This window comes from Asparagus officinalis, chromosome 4 (assembly GCF_001876935.1).
Source record: "Asparagus officinalis chromosome 4, Aspof.V1, whole genome shotgun sequence".
NCBI classification, from domain to species: Eukaryota; Viridiplantae; Streptophyta; class Magnoliopsida; order Asparagales; family Asparagaceae; genus Asparagus; species Asparagus officinalis.
In genome coordinates this window covers 3,108,984-3,133,154 of record NC_033797.1, presented here as the reverse complement: position 1 = coordinate 3,133,154, position 24,171 = coordinate 3,108,984, and the positions used below count along the sequence as shown (strand labels likewise).

Below are 24,171 nucleotides of genomic sequence, written 5' to 3'. Positions count from 1 at the left end.
ATATACTGTCACACGCCGCCGGCGGTTTAATTACCTACAAAAAATACTTACCACGTACAGATTTTTTTTAAAACTGTATGAATATTGAAATTTTATTTTAAATAAAAAAAATTATCATTGGGAATAGCTTGTATGCATCCTTATTCTTTAGGTAGGTCAAGGAGGTTTATATTGGCTGATAGTTATCCACGGCAATGGTATGAGCCCTGGGAAAATACTAGTGTTACTTACTGGCTGCTCAACTTGCTTTACCTTTTAAGTTGGTATGGCTAATAAAAATTTTCTTCAATCACATTAACTTTGATATGTATATACTTCCTAAACCATTTCCATTTTTTGAGAAATGTCAAGATATGTACACTAATTAAAGAGATGAAATTGCCTGTGTTCTCGAAGCTCCTAAGATCCTATAATCTTGGTTACTACCTTTACCAAATCATCATAATTTCTTAATCAGATCACCAATCTTTCACACCTAGAGAAAGAGAACATTTACGGAATAAATTGGATTTCATCGCGTATCAATCATTATACTCTCATTGCAAAATTTGGATAAATATTGATGCAAATGCATTAGTATCCACATACCACAGAAAGAAATGGATTACCCATTGGACCTCAGGTAAGAAACAAATACAATATATAGGGAATAAAGTAAAAAAAACTGATACTTTATCAAAGCGATATATATTCCTATCAAATTTAAATTCAATCCAAGTTAATTTATATATGGAGCATGCCTTATTTATATATGTTTCTATTGATTTTCCAGAGTGGATGCCAAATCATTGTACTGTGCAAGTGGTAATGGAGAAGTTTGTTTCTCATATATCAAGGAAAGATATAACAATACAACTATGCCTACATAACCGAGAATAGTAATATTTGCAGAGGGCATAATGCATAGTTGATTCCACCTTTGATTTTTAAACCCAATGTGTTTGTTTTTTTTTCCCCTTTAAATTCATATACTGTGTGCATTGTGTTATTCTTTTGTGTTTTGAAATTTTTAACCAATGTTAGTTTTTTGATTATTGGTGCGCATCTGTACCTGTTTTGTTCTCACGTATAGCCAAAAAAATCCATGATGTGTGTCCATAATGATGTTGATCAATGATAAAGAAAAGAATAGAATACATCAGAAGTTACCTCACTTCCTCTTTCTGCTGCCATGAGGTGTTTTTGCTGCTCTAAGTTAGATGATAACGACACATTAAATTCCCTTTATTTTAGTTAGACATTAGATAAACACTATCACAAAGCTTGTTGCTTACAGGCATTATTCAAATTTTGATAATGAAAATGCATGATGATGATGCGCCGTAGGTATTGAATATTAGTGAGTTGTCACCTCATCCAGATATTTATATGTTGATGTTGATATCAACACAAACGAGGGGCGTTGCGGTTCTTGCGTCTTCGTGCTGGCGACGAATAGGGGAGGACTGAGAGATGGGGGCGACTCCTCCTCCGATTTTTATTTTGCCCGATCATTTAGACTGGAATTCCTAATCCTTCTGTACATAACAAGAAGAAACCCGTGGGAGGCGTGGGGCTCATTATCCCCGTGCGTACCTCCGACGGTCAAGTCATTTCTGGTTGAGCCTTGAGTGGGATTTGAGGGCATTAGTTCTTCTGGGCCATTGAAGCGTCCTATAGAGGGGTACTATTGAGAGTTATTTAGTTTTATTTTTAGCAAAAGGTTAAATCATGAGCTTTTGTGGAGAAGTATCAAGAAAAAAATCCCCTCTCTTTTACCTTTCTTTCCCCTCCTTTTTTATTAGCCCATCGCCTTGAGAGTTCTGACCATTTGGGCTTTAAACTATGCCACATGAGGCGGTTTGCAGGGGTGAGCAGGCAGGCTGCGAGTCATCCTTCTCCTTCCATATGTCTGGCTGGCGATTTTGGAAGGGAAAGTCTTCGAGTACAGGCAGAGAATATCTTCTCGCGTATCTCTGGATTTGACAGATGAGGCAAGGTATCAGGATAGGCCAGTTGTTTGGTCGTCTTTCCCTTTCCAGATGGCGGCCGTTGGCTGATTGGGAATGGGAAGTCATTTGCCAGACCCAGGGGAGCATTATGGCGATCCCTGCGTAAATGACTTGTGAGTAGAATAATGCGGCTTATGCACTGTGATTTGTCAGAGCGGAGATCTCCGCATGGGACTGATCAATATTTGTAGTGCTGATTGACGTCTGCAAGCGAGACTTAGCTGGATCTCATCCCCTTAGTAGAGGCGGAATCGTTTCAGTGAGTTGTCATTATGATTTTCCGACCGACAGTCGAGTGAGGCCTATTGAGTCGAGTTGATATGGTCAAAAACGTTTTCTGCTCGAGGAGTCGTCTTAACTACGACGGACCAACTGATCCCGCACTTCGAGTCGATTTAATGATGACCTTTGCGTTCAAAAAATGACTGTTTGCCTCGGCTGGGCGATAGACTTTGCTTTGGTTGGGCTTTTGCGCCTCTAAACTGCGTTTGCGACCATGGCTTTGTTTAAGCCTATGCCAGACAATCCTTTCGGTATCTTCTCTCTTTAGATGGTAAATTACCATAACATATATACAATCATATCCTTATTTAAATCGGATTAGATTAGCATAAGACCCTAATCACCCCCCCTCTAGGGTCTAACACTTTCTGCATATATTATGGAAAGTGGTCATATGGAAGACATTAATATAGGAAATAACAACACATGTCGATGGTTCCCAATTACTATTGGCAAATATGTTGTTAAATTTACATTCTTACCAAATGAGAAGAAATTCTCAATATCCAAAAATATCTTTTATGCTTAGAATATGGAAGAGTCCTTACTCCCGTAGCACAACGTGGTGAGATAGAAACCCCACCACAACAAAAAAAATGAAATCAAGCAATTAAATTATAATATTCCCATAGCCAATGATTTTGAGAAGACGATTCATACAATGTTGTCACCCTTATACAGTGATAACTCATTGCTACATTTTGATAAAACCTCCAGATATTGTACCATTCAAGTAAAGGATGAGTACAAAGAGAAAAATATTAGGGTGGTTATTAACTAAAAAAAAGTTAATGAAGCCACCAAGTTTGATGGATTCTTCATCCCCAATAGTGAATTGTTATTACATAGAATCCAAGACGCTAGATGGCTTAGTAAATTTGACACAAAGTCTGGATTCTAGCAGATTAAAATTAAGGATGAAAAAAGCAAAAGGCTAACAACATTCAGCTGTCCTAATGAAGGACATTATGAATGGAATGTTATGTCATTTGGTCTCAAAAATACTCCACAAATATTTCAGAAATGGATGAATAGCATTTTTAGGCATTTGTTATTTGTTTTCGTCTATATAGGTGACATCCTTGTGTTCTCAAAAACAAAAGAAGAACACAAAGAACATCTGATAGCAGTAGCTAAGCTATTGCTCAATCATGGTATTATTCTATCCCAAAGAAGATAACTCTAATGAAAGAGTATATTGAATTTTTGGGAAAAAGAATTAAAAGTTGTCATATTGAATTACAAGACCACATCATTACTAAGATCAAAGAGTTCAAAGACCACTTTGAAACTCTAAAAGATCTACAAAGTTTTTTTGGCTTACTAAACTATGGGAGACGGTATATATCCAATCTCTCTGAAAAAAATCTCTTCACTTCAGAATAAGCTTACTGAAGAACAGAGGAACTACAAAGAAAAAAATAATAAAGGAGTGACCCGTTGGGACACAGATAAAATCAAGATTATATTAAATGATGGGCAATTACAAGAAATTGTCAACATCAAAAAAGAAATAAAGGAACACAAAATCCTTTATCAACCACAATTTGAAGATACATTAGTTATACAAACTGATGCTTCAGATACACATTGGGCTGGAATCTTATTTCCACTTCCCCCTAAACATTCACGGGTTAAATCAATATCTGAGTCTGGTTGAAAGGCAAAGATCAATCTATTAGACCCTGAAATATGTGCATACTGCTCTGGGAAATTTAAAGGACCAGAGAAAAATTATGCAACATATGATAAGGAATTATTAGCTATAAAAATACTACTAATTCCTTAAAAATATAATTATTATCATCTGAGTTCATTATTGAAACAAATAATCAAGCTGTTGCACAATTCCTCAAAAAGAAAACTAATTCTTTAATTGAGAAAAATGTGTGTATAATTAGATGTTCCATGGAATTAGAGAACTATATTTATAAAATTCGATATATTCATGGATTTACTAATATTGGTGTAGATTTCCTTTCTAGACATGGCTAGTTCATCTAAACAACCACCAGATAAAGATAAAGGTAAAGCACCAACTCCACCTCAGGCAGAGGTAAAGGAGCAAGGTAAAGAAACTAAACTTTCACTATAGCAAGAAATTGTTGACGCCCTGAATGAGAATTTAGGACCAGAAATAGAAAAATGGGATATTCTAATAATATCTCGATTTCTCACAAATCCTGGTAGTTTTGGCGTTAGAGGTTATGATGAAGCAATGAAATCTTTAGGCTCCATCATAAATTTTGATGACCCGGTTAGCAGGAAAAGATATACTCACGAACTAGCTGAGTTCATAAAACTTATTACGACACCTGACAACATTTATGAATGCCCATATTGTATTAGGTGCATCAAACATCAAAGAGAACCTCAGCAAGTAGGCAACAAAGGATGAATTTATTCTTGTAAAAGAAAAAACACAAAGAGAAGCAAACGAAAAAACTACTCAGAACAAGAAGCCCAATGTTCCTCAATGACATTGAAAAAAGCCTCTGCAGATAAAAGAAATTATAGTAAAAAACTGGTATAACACCAGTTTGTCGAAAGAAGACTACACTGCTATAAACAATCTCTGGAAGAAACTACAGCAAATGCGAGTTTCTACCCCAGACACTAATGCATGTTTATCTACATTAGAAAAAGTTATCAAGAATAAGAATCGATGGATTCAAGACCATGAAAAAGGGTACCATCGATGGAGAAACATTGTGGGAAACCTCATGAGCAAATCAACCCTCACAATGTCAGGGGTAATGAAAGCTCAGAAAAAACAGTTGCAGGATTCTTTGAGTTCAACTTCTCGAAACCTAAAAATGATTTTAGAAGAAGTTGAAATTAAAGACCTAGCAGTATCCAAAGTTGATGATTTCGTCGAACTATTAAACTACTTTAAGTTTGATATTTCTAAATATCAGACGCGAAGAACATTAAAGGATACGTTCAATAATTATCAACGCAACCAGATTAACGGTCATGCAATGCTTTCTTACTTTGAATAACTGAAAGACGACGACATAAGTTCGTTGTTCAAGACAACATCTCAAATTATACTAAATCAATGTGAAAGACCAATGATTCTAGTAAGTTTCAAGCTTATACCCTTACACAAAGAACATATTCAGAAGGGTATAGTGCATAAAATCTATCTAGACAAAACTATACCCAAAGAATATAAATCCTTTATTCCGGATATCTGTAGTCAGGCACTGAAGAAAATGGGAAAATTTCAAAGGGTATTCGAGTCACCATATGGTCAACATGGGAAGAACGAAATTTGACAGAACATTATCCTTCCTACCAAATATGAAGATTTGACCCACTAGTAAGGGAACCACATTTTAAACATATCCCCTTCAATAAGAAAGATTACGATCTTGACGAAGAAAGGGAATTAGCTACAATAGAGTTCTTTGAAGCCCTTCACTACAATAATGAGAAGATGATCATAAAAGATTTTAATATATTATATCTCCCTCATTTAGTTTTCAAAGAAACAGAATGTAGAAGAAATTTGAGGAAGAGATGGTTTTAGGACCCATCGCCACCAGAGCAAAAGAACAGAATGTAATGCTAAAACCCTTATAATTGTATTCTTAAAATAGTTAATGGAGTTCCACTTCTCAGATTGAGGGTGCAGTTTCTGAAGGCAACAAAGGTCAAAGTACCAAAATATTTTGGATAAATCATATTTAACCAAAATATTTTGGATAAATTTTGATTTATTATGGCCTTACTTTTTTTTTTTTGACTTAATTTCCAACCCTCATTTCATAGATGTCTATAAAACTCTACACAAATGGAAAAATCCTAACTACGCTAGAATTAGTTTTCCTAGAAATCTACACTAAAATCAATCCAAATTCAAACAGGATTTCACATCTGCAATGTGTGAATATGTCGAAAAATAACTCTTGAGTTTCGTCAATAGAATAAACCATAGTAAAATATTCGGATTCGGGTCCTCTAATGCGGTAACTAGAGAAGCTCCAATTCTTTAAATCCTCATGGTCAATCTCTATTTCAAAGAACAAAATGAGGACGCATACGATTTCAAGAATGAAACTAGTATTTCCAAATACCACTATAATATTGGCAAAATATACTTCTATTCATGATAAGAAAATATATTTCTAAAAGAATGTTATGAGTGCTTCATGTACATGATTAGTCGACAAATTCTCTCAGTTTAAGCTTCTTAATGAAATTATTTTTCAGACAATAACTTAGTTTTTATTTATTTATTTATTCTGCGAAATCCGTGAACTGTGAGTTTGTTGATGGCAAAGAGTGATAATCATAATTCAGTCTCCTTGTATCTGGAAAAATCCAGGATGGTAGTAACGGAGACGTTGCTGACAACCACTATCATGTCTATATGGTACATGTTCATAAACTTTGATTTTGTGGAGATTATTTTTGCAATTTTACATAAAAGCTTTTTGATTGCTATTACAATAATCTACTCATGATACAATGTTTGTTCATAAACAGGAAGATATCAACTTGATACATTCCCTGGGAGTTAACGCCCTACAGATTTTCGATATCATGGTCAAGAGTTCTTCCAAGTGAGTTTCATTGTTTTATGGGCTCTATATGATATTTAGTTAAAAACATGGACAAATTTTGAAAAACATCCTATTTACAAAAAAAATCGCAAATTCCGACCTATACTAAAAAATTTTATCAAAACCGACCTAGTTTCAACCGTCTAGCTGAAACTGGGTCGGTTTTGACAAAACATGTTCTGAAACTTCACGGGACTTCAACTCCCGTGAAGTTTTGTAATGTACAAAAACTTCACGGGACTTGAAGTCCCGTAAAGTTTCGGAAGATTTTTCTTCAAGTGGGAGATTATTGGAATTGGGGTGAAGATCAAACCTCAATTCAGGCGAGCTCGAAGTCGGTGAAACTTCAGGTGAGAAGCTTCAGGCGAGCGCGGTCCAGGCGAGGTCGAGAAGACCTTCAGGCGAGCTCGAGATCAGCGGCTTCAGGCGAGCTCGTGGCGCATGCGAACTTTAGCCGGACTGAGGTCGGCGACGGTTCAGGCGATCGTTTGAAAGCAGGCGAGCTCGACGAGATCAGGACGAGCTCGAACGACGAGTTGCAGGCGAGGTCTTGGCTGCATGCGGGGCGACTGGCAAGCAAGCTCGCAGAAAGCCAAACACAGCCTGTTTCACAGCTGTCGCTCTCTTCCTAGGGTTTCTCTATAAAAGGGAACCCAGAGCAACCCCCCCCCCCCCGGCCCCTCGATTGCTTCATCTCGGGCGATTTGCAGCGCGCGAAAAATCTTGAGCCCTGGATTTTTCTCTCTCGCCACTCAGATCTAGAGGCGGCGACGGTGTTCTCTGCTTCTCTCTCTCGTTCTTTTCCCAGCTCTCATTGGAGAAATTATTGAGGGAGATTAAAGAAGGGGGTAATTAAGGAGAAGAGATATTTAAGGAGAGATGATTAACACTGTAGCTACAATGTTGGTATTTTGAGATCTGCTCAAGTTTTGTAATTTCTGAGATTAATAAAGAAATTTACTGTGTGACTCCCAAGAACGTAGGCAGTTGCCGAACCTCGTTAAACTTGGTGTATTTTTCTCTATATTACGTTTCTGCTGTGTTTGGGATTTCGGCGTAAATTCCCAACATCAATATGGTGCCTGGCTCATCCCGCAAAATACAGTAAAATCTCTTTTTTCCAGATAATTAATTTCTAGCATATTTCACATAACTGTGTTTTGACAACATTTTACTTTTTTTCTCAAAATTTTCAGGCAAGATTTCGCATATTTTGCAGAAGTATGTTTTGAGGAATTTGGCGATCGAGTAAAACATTGGAGCCCTTTTAATGAGCCGAACCTCATGCTCAAGAACAGTTATTTGCGCGGAAGGTATCCACCGGGTCGTTGCTCCAAACCCTTCGGAGATTGCTCCTCTGGAAATTCGACGTATATACTGTCACACGCCGCGGCGGTTAATACCTACAAAAATACTTACCAGGTACAGATTTTTTAAAACTGTATGAATATTGAAATTTTATTTAAATAAAAAAATTATCATGGAATAGCTTGTATGATCCTATTCTTTAGGTAGGTCAAGGAGGTTATATTGGGATAGTTATCCACGGCAAATGGTATGAGCCCCTGGGAAATACTAGTGTTAACTTACTGGCTGCTCAACTTGCTTTACCTTTTGAAGTTGGATGGTAATAAAATTTCTCATCACATATAACTTTGATATGTATATACTTCCTAACCATTTCCATTTTTTGAGAAATGTCCAAGATATGCACTAATTAAGAGATGAAATTGCTGTGTTCTCAAGGTTCCTAGATCCTATAATCTTGGTTGACTACCTTACCGAAATGCATCAAATTCTAGGATCAAGATCACCAACTTTCACACCTAGAAGAAAGGAGAAATTTACGGAATAAATTGGATTTCATCGGTATCAATCATTATACTCTCATTGCAAATTGGATAAATATGATGCAAATGCATTAGTATCCACAACCACAGAAAGAAATGGATTACCCATTGGACCTCAGGTAAGAACAAATACAATATAGGAAATAAAGTAAAACAAAAACTGATACTTTATCAAAGGATATATATTCCTATCAAATTAAATTCAATCCAAGTAATTTATATATGAGCTGCCTTATTTATATATGTTTCTATTGATTTTCCAGAGTGGAATGCCAAATCATTGCGTTGTGCCAAGTGGAATGGAGAAGTTGGTTCTCTATATCAAGGAAAGATATAACAATACAACTATGTACATAACCGAGAATAGTAAATTTGCAGAAGGATAATGCAAGTTGATTCACCTTTGATTTTTAACCCAATGTTTGTTTGTTTTTTTCCCCTTTAAATTTCATATACTGTGTGCATTGCTGTTTTCTTTGTTGTTTTGAGATTTTTAACCCAATGTTAGTTTTGATATTGTGCATCTACCTGTTTGTTCTCACGTTATAGCCAAAAAAATCCATGATGGTGTGTCCATTAATGAGTTGATCAATGATAAAGAAAGAATAGAATACATCAGAAGTTACCTCACTCCTCTTTCTGCTGCCATGAGGTGTTTTTGCTGCTCTAAGTTAGATGATAACGACACATAAATCCCTTTTATTTAGGTAGACATAGATAACACTATCACAAAGCTTGTTGCTTACAAGGCATTATCAAATTTTGATAATGAAAATGATGATGATGATGGGTAGGTATTGAATATTAGTGAGTTGTCACCTCATCCAGATATTATATGTTGATGTTTGATATCACACAAACGAGGGGGTTGCGGTTCTGGTCTTCGTGCTGGCGACGAATAGGGAGAGGATGAGAGATGGGGCCGACTCCTCCTCCGATTTTATGCCCGATCATTAGACTGGAATTCCTAATCCTTCTGTACAAACAAGAAGAAACCCGTGGGAGGCGGGGCTCATTTCCCCCGTGGTACCTCCGACGGTCAAGTCAGCTGGTGAGCTTGAGTGGGATTTGAGGGAGAGTTCCTGGGCCATTGAGGTCCTTAGAGGGTACTATTTGAGAGTTATTAGTTTTTTTTAGCAAAGGTAAATTCAGAGCTTTTGTGAAGAAGTAGCAGAAAAAATCCCCTCTCTTTTACCTTCTTTCCCTCCTTTTATAGCCCATCGCCTCTGAGAGTTTGACCATTTGGCTTTAACTATGCACATGAGGCGGTTGAGGGGTGAGCAGGCAGGCTGCGGAGTCATCCTTCTCCTTCCATATGTCGGCTGGCGATTGGAAGGAAAGTCATTCGAGTACAGGAGAGAAATATCTTCTCGGTATCCTGGATTTGACAGATGAGGCAAGGTAGAGGATAGGCCAGTTGTTTGGTCGTCCTTTCCCTTCCAGATGGCGGCTGGTGATTGGAGGGAAAGTCATTTGAGCCCAGGGGAGCATTATGGCGATCCCTGGTAAATGACTTGTGAGTAGAATAAGCGGCTTATGCACGGGATTTGTCAGAGCGGAGATCTCGATGGGACTGATCAATATTGTAGTGCTGATTGACGTCTGAAGCGAGCTTAGCTGGATCTCATCCCCTTAGTAGAGGCGGATCGTTTCGTGAGTTGTCATTATGATTTTCCGACCCGACAGTCGAGTGAGCTTTGAGTCGAGTGTATGGTCAAAACGTCTGCTCGAGGAGTCGTCTTAACTACGAGGGACCAACTGATCCCGCACTTCGAGTCGATAATGATGACCTTTGGTCAAAAAATGACTTGTTTGCTCGGCTGGCCGATAGACTTGCCTTTGGTTGGGCTTTTGGGCCTCTAAACTGGTTTGGACCATGGCTTTTTTAAGCCTATGCAGACAATCTTTCGGTATCTTCATCTTTAGATGGTAAATTACCATAACATTATACAATCATATCTTTGTTTTATTTTAGACAAGGAGCAAACGTTAGGGGTTATTTCATATGGAGTCTGATGGATAATTTTGAATGGGCATTTGGCTACACACAAAGATTTGGGTTGTATTTATTTCATATGGAGTCTGATGGATAATTTTGAATGGGCATTTGGCTACACACAAAGATTTGGGTTGTATTATGTTGACTTCAAAACACAAGACAGATTTTGAATGGGCATTTGGCTACACACAAAGATTTGGGTTGTATTATGTTGACTTCAAAACACAAGACAGAATTCCAATATTATCTGCAAATTGGTACAAGAAATTTTTGAACATTCCTACAACACTTCTAAAGCCAGGGATTGACATGAAATCATTCGATCTAATTTATATTTACAGAACCTAACAATTTACAGTAGAAGGTTTATTTGTAAGCTATTCTGTTTCATAATTTGTACACATATTATTGGTATCATGGTCAGGTTAGCTTATTTGTGTATGTAAATTGAATTTATTATTTAGCTCCAATTCCAGAATGTTACTATTTGAGATTTGCAGTAAATAAATGAGAGTTTGAATACATGTGATTTGCATCTCAAAAGACAGCCAGATCAAAGCATATCACAACTATTTGAGACTTGTCATATACTTTATGTTCCAATGCTATGTACTCTTCTCCATCCTATACTTTGTGCATAAAAGATGTTCTATACTTCTTTTTTCATCCTATACTTGTGTTTTGATTATTTGTATTGCTTTCTCCGAGGGAATTGTTCTTCTTGCATGTTTGTTATGTACGTGCCCCTGTGGAAAGGTTAAAGTGTCTCGATCAAATATGAGTGCGTTTTGTACGTTAAAGTGTCTCGTCCAAATATTAGTGTGTTCTTTTCTTCAGAACGTCTGTTTTATGTCTGTTTTATGTGTTTTACGGATAAGATGATGAACTAAACAAGAACCCCCATCATCAAAGTTTTAAGTATATGGGTAAATAAATGCAAGTATACGAAGTTATAACAGCTCTAATTTCTTGTTGGCAGTTGAAAATAGCATCCAAGCTATAACCGATGCACAATGTAAACAGTAAGATCATGCACAAATTCCTAGAGGCTTGTGAGCAATATAGCGGTAGCTTAACCATCAGCGTCTACCAGTCGTAATAAATTTTAAGGGTATCAGCAATTATAGAAAAAATATAAACTACCAAGTACCAACATTGTCAAAGATCTCCAAGTTGCTCTAGTTATTGTGACACTAACAGAAGTGAAAATTATAACACATACAATCAAACACATATATTTGTTTCAGCATGTTCACAAAAACAAACCAAGTAGAGACAACTTATTCGTAATTCGTACTTATTTTTATTTGACTGCAAGAACTGACTACACAAAATAATTTCTATTACATATAAAACCGGACTCATCCAGTAGCAGAGAAATAATGTAAGAAAAATATAATGCCCCTTATATGATTTGACCAAGCGAATACATAGGCAAATACGAAGGAGAATGTGATAATTACCAGGGATAGATTCTCCAAAATTCCTGTTCTGTGACAAATCAGTCGAGTTTTACATTGGAATAAAGGAGGGTGTCCCTTGTAATTGGCATATAAAGCAAGTAGTAAAGCTGCAAGAAGAAAGTCAATGAATACATTTAGAACCATTTAACTAAAAAAATGATCCAAAACTTGGTTAACCAAAGAAACTAATGATACAATGAAATCCTAGCCTGTGTTTATAAACATCTTAAATAAGGTTTTCTATTCTATCAATTACAAGTGAACTTCTCTTCACTAAATAAATAATATATAGGTCTAATAAAATTAGAAAAACATTGACCCATCAAAGTTAGGAGTCCACAGAGCCAATTTGTCTAACTTCGGTAAATTGATATGATAAAAAGCATTCAAAATTACAAATCAGTCTAAACAGCATATTGCTATATAGTCTAACAACTTATGATTATAGAAGATGTTATGATAAATGTTGCTTTAATTGTTGCTCCCATGTGCGAAATGCAATCAAATGGAAAATGAAAAAGTGTTGTTTCCCGTTTTATTTCATTGTTTTCCAAACAACCACAAGCTAAACATTAAAAGAAAAATAATAATACTAATACAAATAATAACGCAAACCAGGTAATATGAAAGAAAATCATAATAAGTTAATAACTGTAACCAACAAAGCAAGCCCAAACTTAACTTCCTCATAGTACTTACCCCAATTAGAGTAGAAACCAGAAGAATAATTCCAGTTATCCAAGCCAAACTCCGCCTAACTAATATCACCTCTCCAATTGTTACATTAAGTGGATCAACTTCACCCAACCACCGAGCTCCATGAGCTGAAAGCTTAACATTCAGCAACGAGCCCAAGTTTGCATATGATTCAGTATTAGATAAAACAACTCCCACAATTTTCCCTGCAGCAGTAAAACTTGTTTGAAGTTCATGGCGAAGCCATATCATAAGTATATGCAAGCTAAGGTAGTCAAGAAAAAGGTATTATGTTAGCCATGTGACATTTACTGATACAACTAGTTTTGGAAAAAGGGACAGGATGTGTTTTCACTTTTCAACATAGTCGAGCATGCAGATTGACAGAAGTAGTTTGCCCTATGTAATCTGACAGACTCTAGTGAGCAGCATATCCAACTTGATAACCCATATTATGGCTGTTTGAGCTGGCTATAATTAGATTTTAATAACGGTCTTACCTGTGATAAAACCAACACAGTGTTGTGCACAATAGTAACCTCCATGAACGTGCATCAATAAATAAAAAAGATCTATATCTATATATTGTGAAAGGAAAATTACTCCAACAATAAGACCTTTATTATCTTCCCTACTGGCCTATTAGGATTTTTTTCTTCAGCATGTTATTCAACTCTATATCTATAAGGTAGCTCAATGAACATGCTAATTGGTGTCCGATGGCAGTGGAACCCATCATTGTGGCACATTTACCTAAGCCAAGAATTTGGTTCCAATGCCAACCATAGTTCTAGACACGTCCCTAATGACATAGTAACATAAAATGACCATATATTCAAAATTTTAAGTCTTAACAATGCATAGGACTTAATGAGAATGATAGATTTCAGTTCTTTTAACTTTCTATTGGTACCTAAATGTATCTCACTTCTCACATTAGCATAATGTATGATGTATCTCTTTTCTCATTTTAAAATAATGCATCTAACTTCTTATATTAGGATAATGCATCCAACTTCTTATATTAAAATCATAGCTCTATGCACAGAGTCTTTGATTTATAAATGTGTGTCAATATGACTCCGACACGAATATGGCTTCATGATTGAAGGGTCCCTGCTACTTAGGTTCATAGTATAGAGGACTGTAAACACTTCCATGTTCTTTATATTTTCAATACATAAAGAAGCACAATGCTTCAATTAACTTATTTTTATTTATTGCTTACTTTTAAAGGCTACACTTTTATGGTGCTGAAGCGGGACTATGAGAGATAGAAGCACAGTTTAACAAGATGACATTCACTGACCTTCATAAGACTTCTGCAGTAACCCGAATAACTTGGTAAGTGCTGTCTGAAGCAGCCATATTCCTCCTCCAAGGCCTGCAATATATGTCAATTACAAGGTGTTGCATACTGAATACATCTTATGGCATCTTTTGGCCATAGAGGTTATACATGAAAGTACAGGAAAGACAAATTAACTAAAGCTCAACTGTAACATAGAAAACTGAATTTCAAAACAAAATTATACAGGATCTGATAAAATGGACAAAGACGAAAAAACTTACTTACTACAAAACAATGCCACAAGGTTATCTCTTCAACACATGCACAAACACATGACAAGAACAATCCTCCAAGATAAACCGTTTTATTTATCAGTAAGAATGAATATCCAATGACTACATTAAGACTGCTCAAATAACTTACGGCAATAGTTTGCTTGTTTCTTATAGTTGGATCAATGTTTATCACTACCTGAAAATGAGCGCCTTGTAACTAAACAAGGTTGAGCCTAATAGTTTTTGGTGCTCAAAAACAGTGCCAAAGAAGCAAAACTGTGAATGAATTCAACATATAGGCATTGAACAACTGTACCCATGACTAAACAGGCTAAGAAATCTCCTAAATGGATAAATAAACAATCTTAAAGGTAAAAAAAAAAAGCAAAATAAACACAAATGAATGTTTGCATATCACTGGTAGAGGCAGATTGACTGCTAGCATATTACTGGTATAAGTGATACATTACAGGCACAAAAAACAAAACAAAAAACTTATATCATAGTTGGCGAATGTAATATTATTCACGAAATGGGTAATTCTAAGGAAAGAAAAAACATATGATCTTCTTGACTCTCAGTAGAACTAATCAAACTCTCAGTAGAAGTAATATACATAGGTTGTGACTAGAACCCATAATTAGTTCCCACCGTCATACAGAAAGGGATGTTACTGGCTTTACTTCTATATATAGCAACAATTTTAATTAATATGTTTCTGGGTCACATGTAAGGAAGTGAATAAAATATTACAGAATGGTAGATGAGATTCACCTCGATGCCTGTGAAATGGCCTATCAATAATTCTGTAGGGATTTCTGCTAAAAATTCATGATTCTCCATGGACTTCCTGATATTTCTGGTTAAGGACACTAGTCTTAATGCAAAACTTCGATCAGATTTCTGCAAAAGATATTCAAATGTATCATTAGGAAACAGAACTTACACTTGTTTTAAAAAAAACTTTAGAGCAGAAAGCAACACCAAGCCTATTATAGAACTTGGCATAGAGTGTGTAGCCAAGGCTGGTCAAATCACCAGCCAGCAACATTGTTAAAAGAGTACTATTCTTGGTAACAATTTGCAAATTAACATACTTCTTGGTAGATGGCCAACTGAAGCAATAAGCAGAAACAATGTTAGCCTATACCACAAAAGCTTATTACCTAACAACCATATGCATATAGATGGAAAGAAGCTAGGAACTGTAACAAACATCCATACTCTATCGACAAGTTATACAGATCAATGCCTCCTGCCCTCCAGTATCAACAGAATAACAAGAAAAATAAATCATGCACATAAGGGATGGGGAAGGATACAGGATATGTGTGTATGTATGTACCTTGGAAAGTTGCAGGTTTAAAGAGGAGCCAGTGGCTAAAGGGAAGCTGACCACTCCATCCAATTCTGATGTGCCATCATACGTTCCTCCCTGCATAAAGAATCACTGTTCATATTCAAATTCAGCTGCTTCATAATTATCATTAAAAGAGTTGTAACTAAAGGATCATAAACCAAGTCTTACAAGATATTCGAGTTCCTGAGCAATGCAAGCAGAATTACATTCATTACTTAATGGTTCATCTAAAAGAGAAACCATATCCTCGTCTGCAAAACGGACAAGGATATAACAAAATCAACTTATTGCAGATTTTTTTTTCATTTAAAAAACTAGTGGATGAACGCATATTATTTGAGTGATACACAGAGGTCAGGATACCTGAAAGTTCTATATCAGCTTTACTTGAACCCAGAATCTTGCTACCAAAAGCACTACCCACTGTGTCATTTGTGTCGGCAAAAGCTAAAAGAGGATCTACACAAGCAATTCCATATGATTGTAAATCCAGACAAACAACTAGATTAAAAATCGAAAGTTTGAAAGAACTGATATATCAATTGACAACACTGACCTGTAAGTCCTGTAACTTCCAACAAGAAAACAGCACGAGGTCTGTCAAATGGATTGGGGAATAGGATTTCATTTAGCTGTGAACAAATGGCACAACCAGGTCAGACTTTTTCAGATGTAACAGAATTTTGAATTTTTGAAGAAAACACACTATTACAACCTTGAATGATGAATCGGCAGAAAGCAGGACAGGAGAAGAACCAAGTAAGACAGATATAGTTGCAGCAACTTCATTTGCTGTTAACGTTTGTCCCTAACCAAGAAAAAAAGTCGATGAGTTAGTAATGCTGACATACCAAAGTAAGATCAACCAGAAAGAAGTCATGTGATCATCTATGAAAGAGAACATAATTAAGAATTTAAGATGAATATGTATGATGGTTTAAGGGACTAGCAGATGCCAATGCAAAGGTTAAAAGCGGTTACATGCAGTGTATTAAATATTGGCCGATTTATGGCTTTTGATGCCCTTCCGATACAATATTTATAAAAAAAATATCGTTTTCTGATTTTTACCACTTTTTCCCGATATATCGGAAATATTGGCTTATATTTCTTTAAGGAAATATCGGCCGATATTGGCTAACATCTAAATGGAAATGATTATTGAGTTTGGGTTTGGGTATGGTTTTGGTTCCCACCATATCTGGAAACTTAATAAATTTTCAAACCAAAATACCCTAAGTCCTTAATCAATCTCATATTTATCCTCCCTCTTCGTTCGGTACTCTAGCTCAAAAATGCTAGGCTATCTCAGGTACGAACCTCTCTCCTCTCTCTCCACTCTCTCTTTCTCTTCTCCAATTCTCCTCTCTCAGCTCTCTCAGCACCTCATCAGACTCCTCTCTCTCTCTTCCTCTCTCTCTCTCTCAACTTCTCTCTCCCCCTCTCTCTCTCTCTCTCTCTCTCTCTCTCTCTCTCTCTGACCTCTACCTACATCTAATATCTCTAAATGTTGTATATCATTATTTATGATGCAATTTCTTATGTTTAGAATACATTCAATATGTTTTGATTACACATTACAATGTTATGTTACATATGAACATCATCCGATATGACACCCCGATATTTTTTACATATCCCTGATATATCCCCGATTTTCCGCAACCCAATATGGATTTTGGCCATCTGATATTTCTGATATTTTCGATATTTAATACATTGGCTACACATACAACTATTCAAATGCCTCAATGGACATCAATATTTTGCAAGTTTTCTCTAGTTAACATGTGATAATGTGCACATATAAATCTTTAATAATTTTCAATTAATGTCAACACTACATGCCAACAGTAAATTCCTAGTTGCAAAACATATGGGCAAGAGAGGGGCTTGATGGAAAAGAAAAAGAACAAAATAGATGATTGATGGGTTGCGAAACCGGTCGGCTGGTGCATATAAATTTATGGTCACCAAAAACCAGCTGAAAGCCTAAAACTCGTCAATATTGTAAGAAAAGAATCTGAGAGCAGTGAATCGGCAAGAAGATTTTTCTCAGGTAGAATGTTAATGTCCCTATATTACGGGGGGAAATAAGACAAACTTCAGTTGTCCAAAATAAATAAATAAATTCCCTCTGCCAAAATGCCTTGCTAGCAGGTTCAAGCACCTTAAGAGCTAGAGAGTATTGCATCCAGGCACACATGAAATGCACATGCACGCACAACAAGACAGTTCTGTTTAGATATAGCAAGATACAGGCATCAAATCAAATATAGAGAGTTGACATATATGCAGATGAATATACATAGACAAGAGAACTTCAACTGCAGCTATGCCCATACCACAAAAGATAAGATTGTGTCTCCACATGGACCTTTCCATTTTTCTACTCTTTCTTGTTGATCGCCTAAAACATTGTAATCCTATTTGACTGAAACTAGTCTGGCCCCAAAAGGTAAAGTTTCACTATCTGGTTATCTAATAGTTAGCACTTAAATTGATTGAACACCATAAAAATGCATATCGTACGCATATGGAAGTTCCAATTATAAAACTGATTCACAAACATCACCCAAAGATTCTGGAAATGTGAAGAACACACATCCTCCCACAGAGATCTCTACTCAAGCAGATCAAGGAGGCGATGCAAAGAACTCAGTGCTTAAGATGACTAGGAAATCAGCAGCAACAGTTTCAAAGTTCTCCCAGTGCTCTTCAATGTGGAAAACGTAACTGGCAATAAAACCAGCCCTACATTTCTGTGCAGTCATCTACATTTGACTCTCCCAATTTTAAATCCAAGGCGTCCTCAAACTGGAACTATCCTTTTTCCACCTCAATTTCTCAACAAATAAAACTCCTCGTGTCAAATTCTACTACAGGTTTTTTTAATTACTTTAAGAAACCATATATATGTGTATATATGTACATATATATGTGTATATATGTACATATATGTGTGTGTGTGTGTGTGTATATATATGCGTGTGTGTAGAGAAATATGAAGAACTTTGATACCAAGTTTCTCTATTAAACTAGGTAGTGATGTGGTCAAATTTGGCCCCTACATCATGTCTCGAAGATAGAACCTCAATCACTATTCACCTACTCCAAAAAAGGGCTCCATCTTCGAGGTGTGATGTATGGGGCTGATTTGGCCACCTTACTACCAAGTTCAATGAAAGAACTTGGTACCAAGGTTCTCTATATTTCTCATATATATATATATATATATATAGAGAGAGAGAGAGAGAGAGAAGAGATAGAATAATGGAGGTGAGCTGACAGCTCACCTCGCCCCTGTGAGCTGGGCAAGTGTATGACATGTGATGCCCCCTCTAGTCAACATTGAAATGCGAGGCTCACATGTCATCCAATTGCAGGATCATGGGGAGAGGAGAGCTGTCATCCACTCACTCCATTATTCTCATATATATATATAGAATATATTGGATATCAGTATTATATAAATATATATATATAATACTATATGATAGTATTATATTATATTGCACATTCACACACACGACGGACGGTGGGTCAGCATCACTCCCATTATTCCTTCATATATATATATATATATATTATATATGTATATATTATAATATATATTATAAGGAAGAGGAGAGAAGAGAGAGAGAGCAATCTTCGATGCGAAAGGATTTTCGCACAGCAACTGTGCGAACGATTTTTGCCGGATATGGCATTTAACAGACGGAGGGGAGATGAAAATGAAGTCCGCAGGATCCCTCAGGCCCTACCTCTCGTCTCGTCACCTTATTCCTAAAGAATCCAGTCAAGGTCCTCCTCACCACTCCTTAATATGAATCGATGGTCCCACATTTGACAGAGTGGCGGGGATTCGTGCGCACCTCACTACGCAAGCACAAAATTTACCCGGCACCCGGTACAAGCTACTTCACTTATGGCCATTAAGTTACCACAAGATCTGCTATATCTATATACGTCCCTATACTATCCACTAACTATATCTCACTCATATATATATATATATAGTAATATATATATATATACTCTATATATAGTTATATATTATATACTACACACCACCACACATACAATTCCACTCAATTTGCATCCACATAGTTCAGAAAGCACCAAGATCATCCATCTAATTCAGTGATCTAAAACGAGGGGGGAAAAGAACCTAACTTTCACAGAAAGAATAAACTTCACTATCAGATTTCTGAAGACTTAACAATAAGAAACAGAAGAATTCACCTGGCCTCCAATCGCCATCGAGTTGCTACGAATAAACCTCTGGTTCGGCGAATCAAAGAAGACAACAGATCCTTTGTCCTCCGCCTGGATTCAAGCTCCTCATCTCACCACAGCTAAGACGGATTCGTCTATTCTCTTCTCTCTCCAGATCGCGCTTCGCTCTTTAATTTTTAGGAAAGATTCCACTAGAAATGTAGTAATATGCGTTGGATCTTGTTGACATCCAAGGACGGAGGACAAAGTATCTAGTTGTCTTCTTTGAATTCGCCGAACCAGTAGGTTATTCGTTAGCAACTTTGCGGGGTGATGCCGATGAGGCTCAGCGTGAATTCTTCAGTTCTTATTGTTAGAGTCTTCAGAATCTCGACTAGTGAAGTTTATTCTTTCTGTGAAAGTTAGGTTCTTGTTCCCCCTTCGTTTTAGATCGACTGAATTAGGATGCGATGATTCTTGGCTTGAACAGTGATTGCAAATTGACGTGGAAATTGTATGTGTGGTGGTGTGTAGTATATAATATATAACTATATATAGAGTATATATATATATATTACTATATATATATATATATGAGTGAGATATAGTTAGTGGATAGTATAGGGACGTATATAGATATAGCAGATCTTGTGGTAACTTAATGGCCATAAGTGAAGTAGCTTGTACCGGGTGCCGGGTAAATTTTGTGCTTGCGTAGTGAGGTGCGCACGAATCCCCGCCACTCTGTCAAATGTGGGACCATCGATTCATATTAAGGAGTGGTGAGGAGGACCTTGACTGGATTCTTTAGGAATAAGGTGACGAGACGAGAGGTAGGGCCTGAGGGATCCTGCGGACTTCATTTTCATCTCCCCTCCGTCTGTTAAATGCCATATCCGGCAAAAATCGTTCGCACAGTTGCTGTGCGAAAATCCTTTCGCATCGAAGATTGCTCTCTCTCTCTTCTCTCCTCTTCCTTATAATATATATTATAATATATACATATATAATATATATATATATATATATGAAGGAATAATGGGAGTGATGCTGACCCACCGTCCGTCGTGTGTGTGAATGTGCAATATAATATAATACTATCATATAGTATTATATATATATATTTATATAATACTGATATCCAATATATTCTATATATATATATGAGAATAATGGAGTGAGTGGATGACAGCTCTCCTCTCCCCATGATCCTGCAATTGGATGACATGTGAGCCTCGCATTTCAATGTTGACTAGAGGGGGCATCACATGTCATACACTTGCCCAGCTCACAGGGGCGAGGTGAGCTGTCAGCTCACCTCCATTATTCTATCTCTTCTCTCTCTCTCTCTCTCTCTATAGTATTCTATACATAAATAGTATATGAGAAATATATGAGAACCTTAAGTACCAAGTTCTTTCTGATTGAACTGGTAGTTAAGGTGGCCAAATCAGCCACATTACATCACAGCCTCGAAGATGGAGCCCTTTTCTTGATAGGTGATATGTGATGGAGTAAACTCTATGCTTCCGAGCAATGATGTAGGGGCCAAATCGTTGACACAGTCACTACCTAGTTTAATAGAAGAAACTTGCCGGGATATCAAATTCTATCATATTTGTCTGCTACACACCACGCATTATATATACACGCACACACACACACACACCCATATCTGAATACATATATACACATATAATAGGCTACATAGTATCAACATATATGTATGGTTCTTAATGATACTTAAACAAAACCTGTCGTAGAATTTTGATCACGGAGGAGTTTTATATGTGAGAATTGAGAGTGGAAAGTGTTCCAGTTTGTGGGACGCCTTAGGATTTACCCTTAGCTTGGTGAGTGAGAAGCGAGAGCAAGAGCAGCAGGTTGAGCTTCACGGCCATCGCCATGGCTATGAGAATCGAGGAACTTGGAGTAATGGATTCCTAGGGCTTCTGTGTACCGAAATCTCGTCGACCTCAACAAGAGGAATCTGAAATTTTGGGGATTTTTTAGATCGATATGATGGATTTTATTTATTTAATTATTATTTGCCGGAAATAAAATATGGGGAGCATCTCATCTGATGAGGTGAAGATCAAGGATCGGGTACGATTCGAGCACCAATTGATGCACCCACTTTCTCCTGGCCCCAAACCGAACTCGACTGCACTCCTATTAATGCATTTACAATTTGTTTGGACGGAGGTTGGGAGTTAAAAGTGAAATTTTAATTTTACCTTATTTAAAAGTTTTTTTGAAGGGCTAGAGGACGGAATGAAAGGTTAAATTTCCTTCTATTTTTGAGAGGGTAGAAGATGGAATAAAAACCAATGTAAAATTTTACAATGTGATAAGACAGTAATACCTCATGACGTTAAAATCAATGGCTAAGATATACTCGCATCTAATATGTAAGGGCATTTATGTAACTTCATACATATCCAATTCACTTCCATCCTTTTTATTAGAGCTCGCAAATAAGGTAAAACAAATTTACTTCAATTCCCCTAACTAAACACCCAAACAACATTTTATCTTTTCACTTCTATTCCCTACCTTTCCTTTCCATTATTTAACTTTCCATCACTTCCCTTAGTAAACTCCCAAACAAAGCATTAGAAAAAAGAGCTAAAATATTTGGCTTTCCCACAAAATCCCTAGAACTTTTTTTTTACCACGCTCCCAGAAATGTTTAATTTGTAATTAGTATAATGCACGTGCGTTGCACGTGGGCATATTTATTTTATGTTCTAATACTTTACACCATTCATTATTTAATTAATGGAAGAGTTTCATTTTGAATGTAATTATAACAATATTTGATGACTTATTTGTAATTTTCTTACAATTTAGATCATATACTTCTTTCAATCTTCTTAAGATTTACGTTTTGAACTATATAGGGGTTTATCTGTAAAAAATTAAGAAGTTTTAGTATTTTTCTATAAATATATGAAACTACAATGGTCTTTGTGAAAATTATGAAGATCCATGGTTGTTTGTGAAAAAATCCAGGGTTATTTTGTGAACATTGGCAAATCATGGAATACCCAAAAGATACAATTTTTTTTAATCTTAAAAAATATAGTTCTATTTACTTTATAATTTAAGATAATGAATGGCATTTAATAACTACTGGTAGTTTTATGTGCAAATTTAGAATATAGTTTTAACATTAGGGAGGTTATAATATACTTATTATATAAAAAAAATTTACCCAAAAGATAAAAATTCTAAGTTTGTTCTTTACTTTTAGGGGCTGTTTGGTTGCACACTTTTTGAGAAAACTTTTCTCAAAACATCTGACAATGACAAATTTGTAATTAAAAGTTTTCCAGAAATTTCTGTAAATTGTGTTTGGTTCAACAAAAAAATTACAGAAATATTTTTTATAAAATATCAAAACCTACCAAATTTTACAAAAAGCAATTTCCTCTCAAAATGAGAGGAAATCATCAGAAATCTGACACATACCATATTAAATTAAAAACCTACCAAATCTTGTTATTTTCTATAAAGTTATGAGTCATTTTCTTGTTTTGAACCAAACAAGCAAAATACAAAAAACAAGAAAATTAGTACTTTTTGATTTCTCAAAACTTTTCCTATAATTTTTTTAAGAAATTCAAGGAAATCATATTTTAAGTGGAAAACATTTCCTATAATTTCTAGAAATTGAACCAAACACCCCCTTATCTTAAGTGTGTCATGATATTCTAGTTTATATTAATTATCTTTATTTTTGCTAATTCATTATAACAAAATAAAATTTTCACTTTCACCTTCTCTCTCTTCTATTATCATATAATTAGTAACATACAACAAAAAATATATCTACTAAGTTCATGGATAATACAATATTTCTCTCAAATCACAATTAAGTACATAGTAATAATTATAGAAATAGAAAAAAAGTTTATTAAAACCCCCCCAAATTAGACCTCAAACTTTAGCCTCAATCCGAATTCTCCACATTTCCTTGTATTAATCGTATCCTCAATCCGCATATAGCCGTCAGTCTAACAATCACATCAGTATAAAATATAATCCGCGTAAAGCTCAGTACTTTCTCAGCACAACTTCAATCGTCTTCACCCCCCCCCCCCCCCCTTTCTGAAGGGATAATATTTTCATGTCGTTATCTCTTCTGAAGGGATAATGTTTTCACTAGCGAG

At 36.0% G+C, this 24,171-nt stretch overlaps 1 protein-coding gene and 1 pseudogene across 1 annotated transcript; one reads left to right on the top strand and one right to left on the bottom strand.

Annotated features, from left to right (window-relative positions):
- On the top strand, positions 4,261–11,135 carry LOC109836241 (annotated as a pseudogene).
- On the bottom strand, positions 11,974–22,139 carry LOC109836240. The gene is made up of 11 exons (XM_020404106.1): positions 21,840–22,139; positions 20,024–20,107; positions 16,494–16,586; positions 16,335–16,410; positions 16,142–16,237; positions 15,947–16,029; positions 15,764–15,853; positions 15,144–15,321; positions 14,162–14,236; positions 12,856–13,058; positions 11,974–12,263 (listed from the first exon to the last, which is right to left on the bottom strand). The coding sequence occupies exons 2-11, from the start codon at positions 20,039–20,041 to the stop codon at positions 12,195–12,197; spliced, it is 981 nt and encodes a 326-aa protein (XP_020259695.1). The 5' UTR covers positions 20,042–20,107; positions 21,840–22,139; the 3' UTR covers positions 11,974–12,194.

Bases quoted from the DNA above. Each gene is read 5' to 3' on its own strand.
- LOC109836240 (XM_020404106.1), bottom strand. The intron at 16,238-16,334 runs GTCAGTGTTGTC...TTGCTTGTGTAG, and splicing joins GGAAGTTACAGGACTTACAG to ATCCTCTTTTAGCTTTTGCC. The intron at 14,237-15,143 runs GACCCAGAAACA...CATATATTGCAG, and splicing joins TTATTCACTTCCTTACATGT to GCCTTGGAGGAGGAATATGG.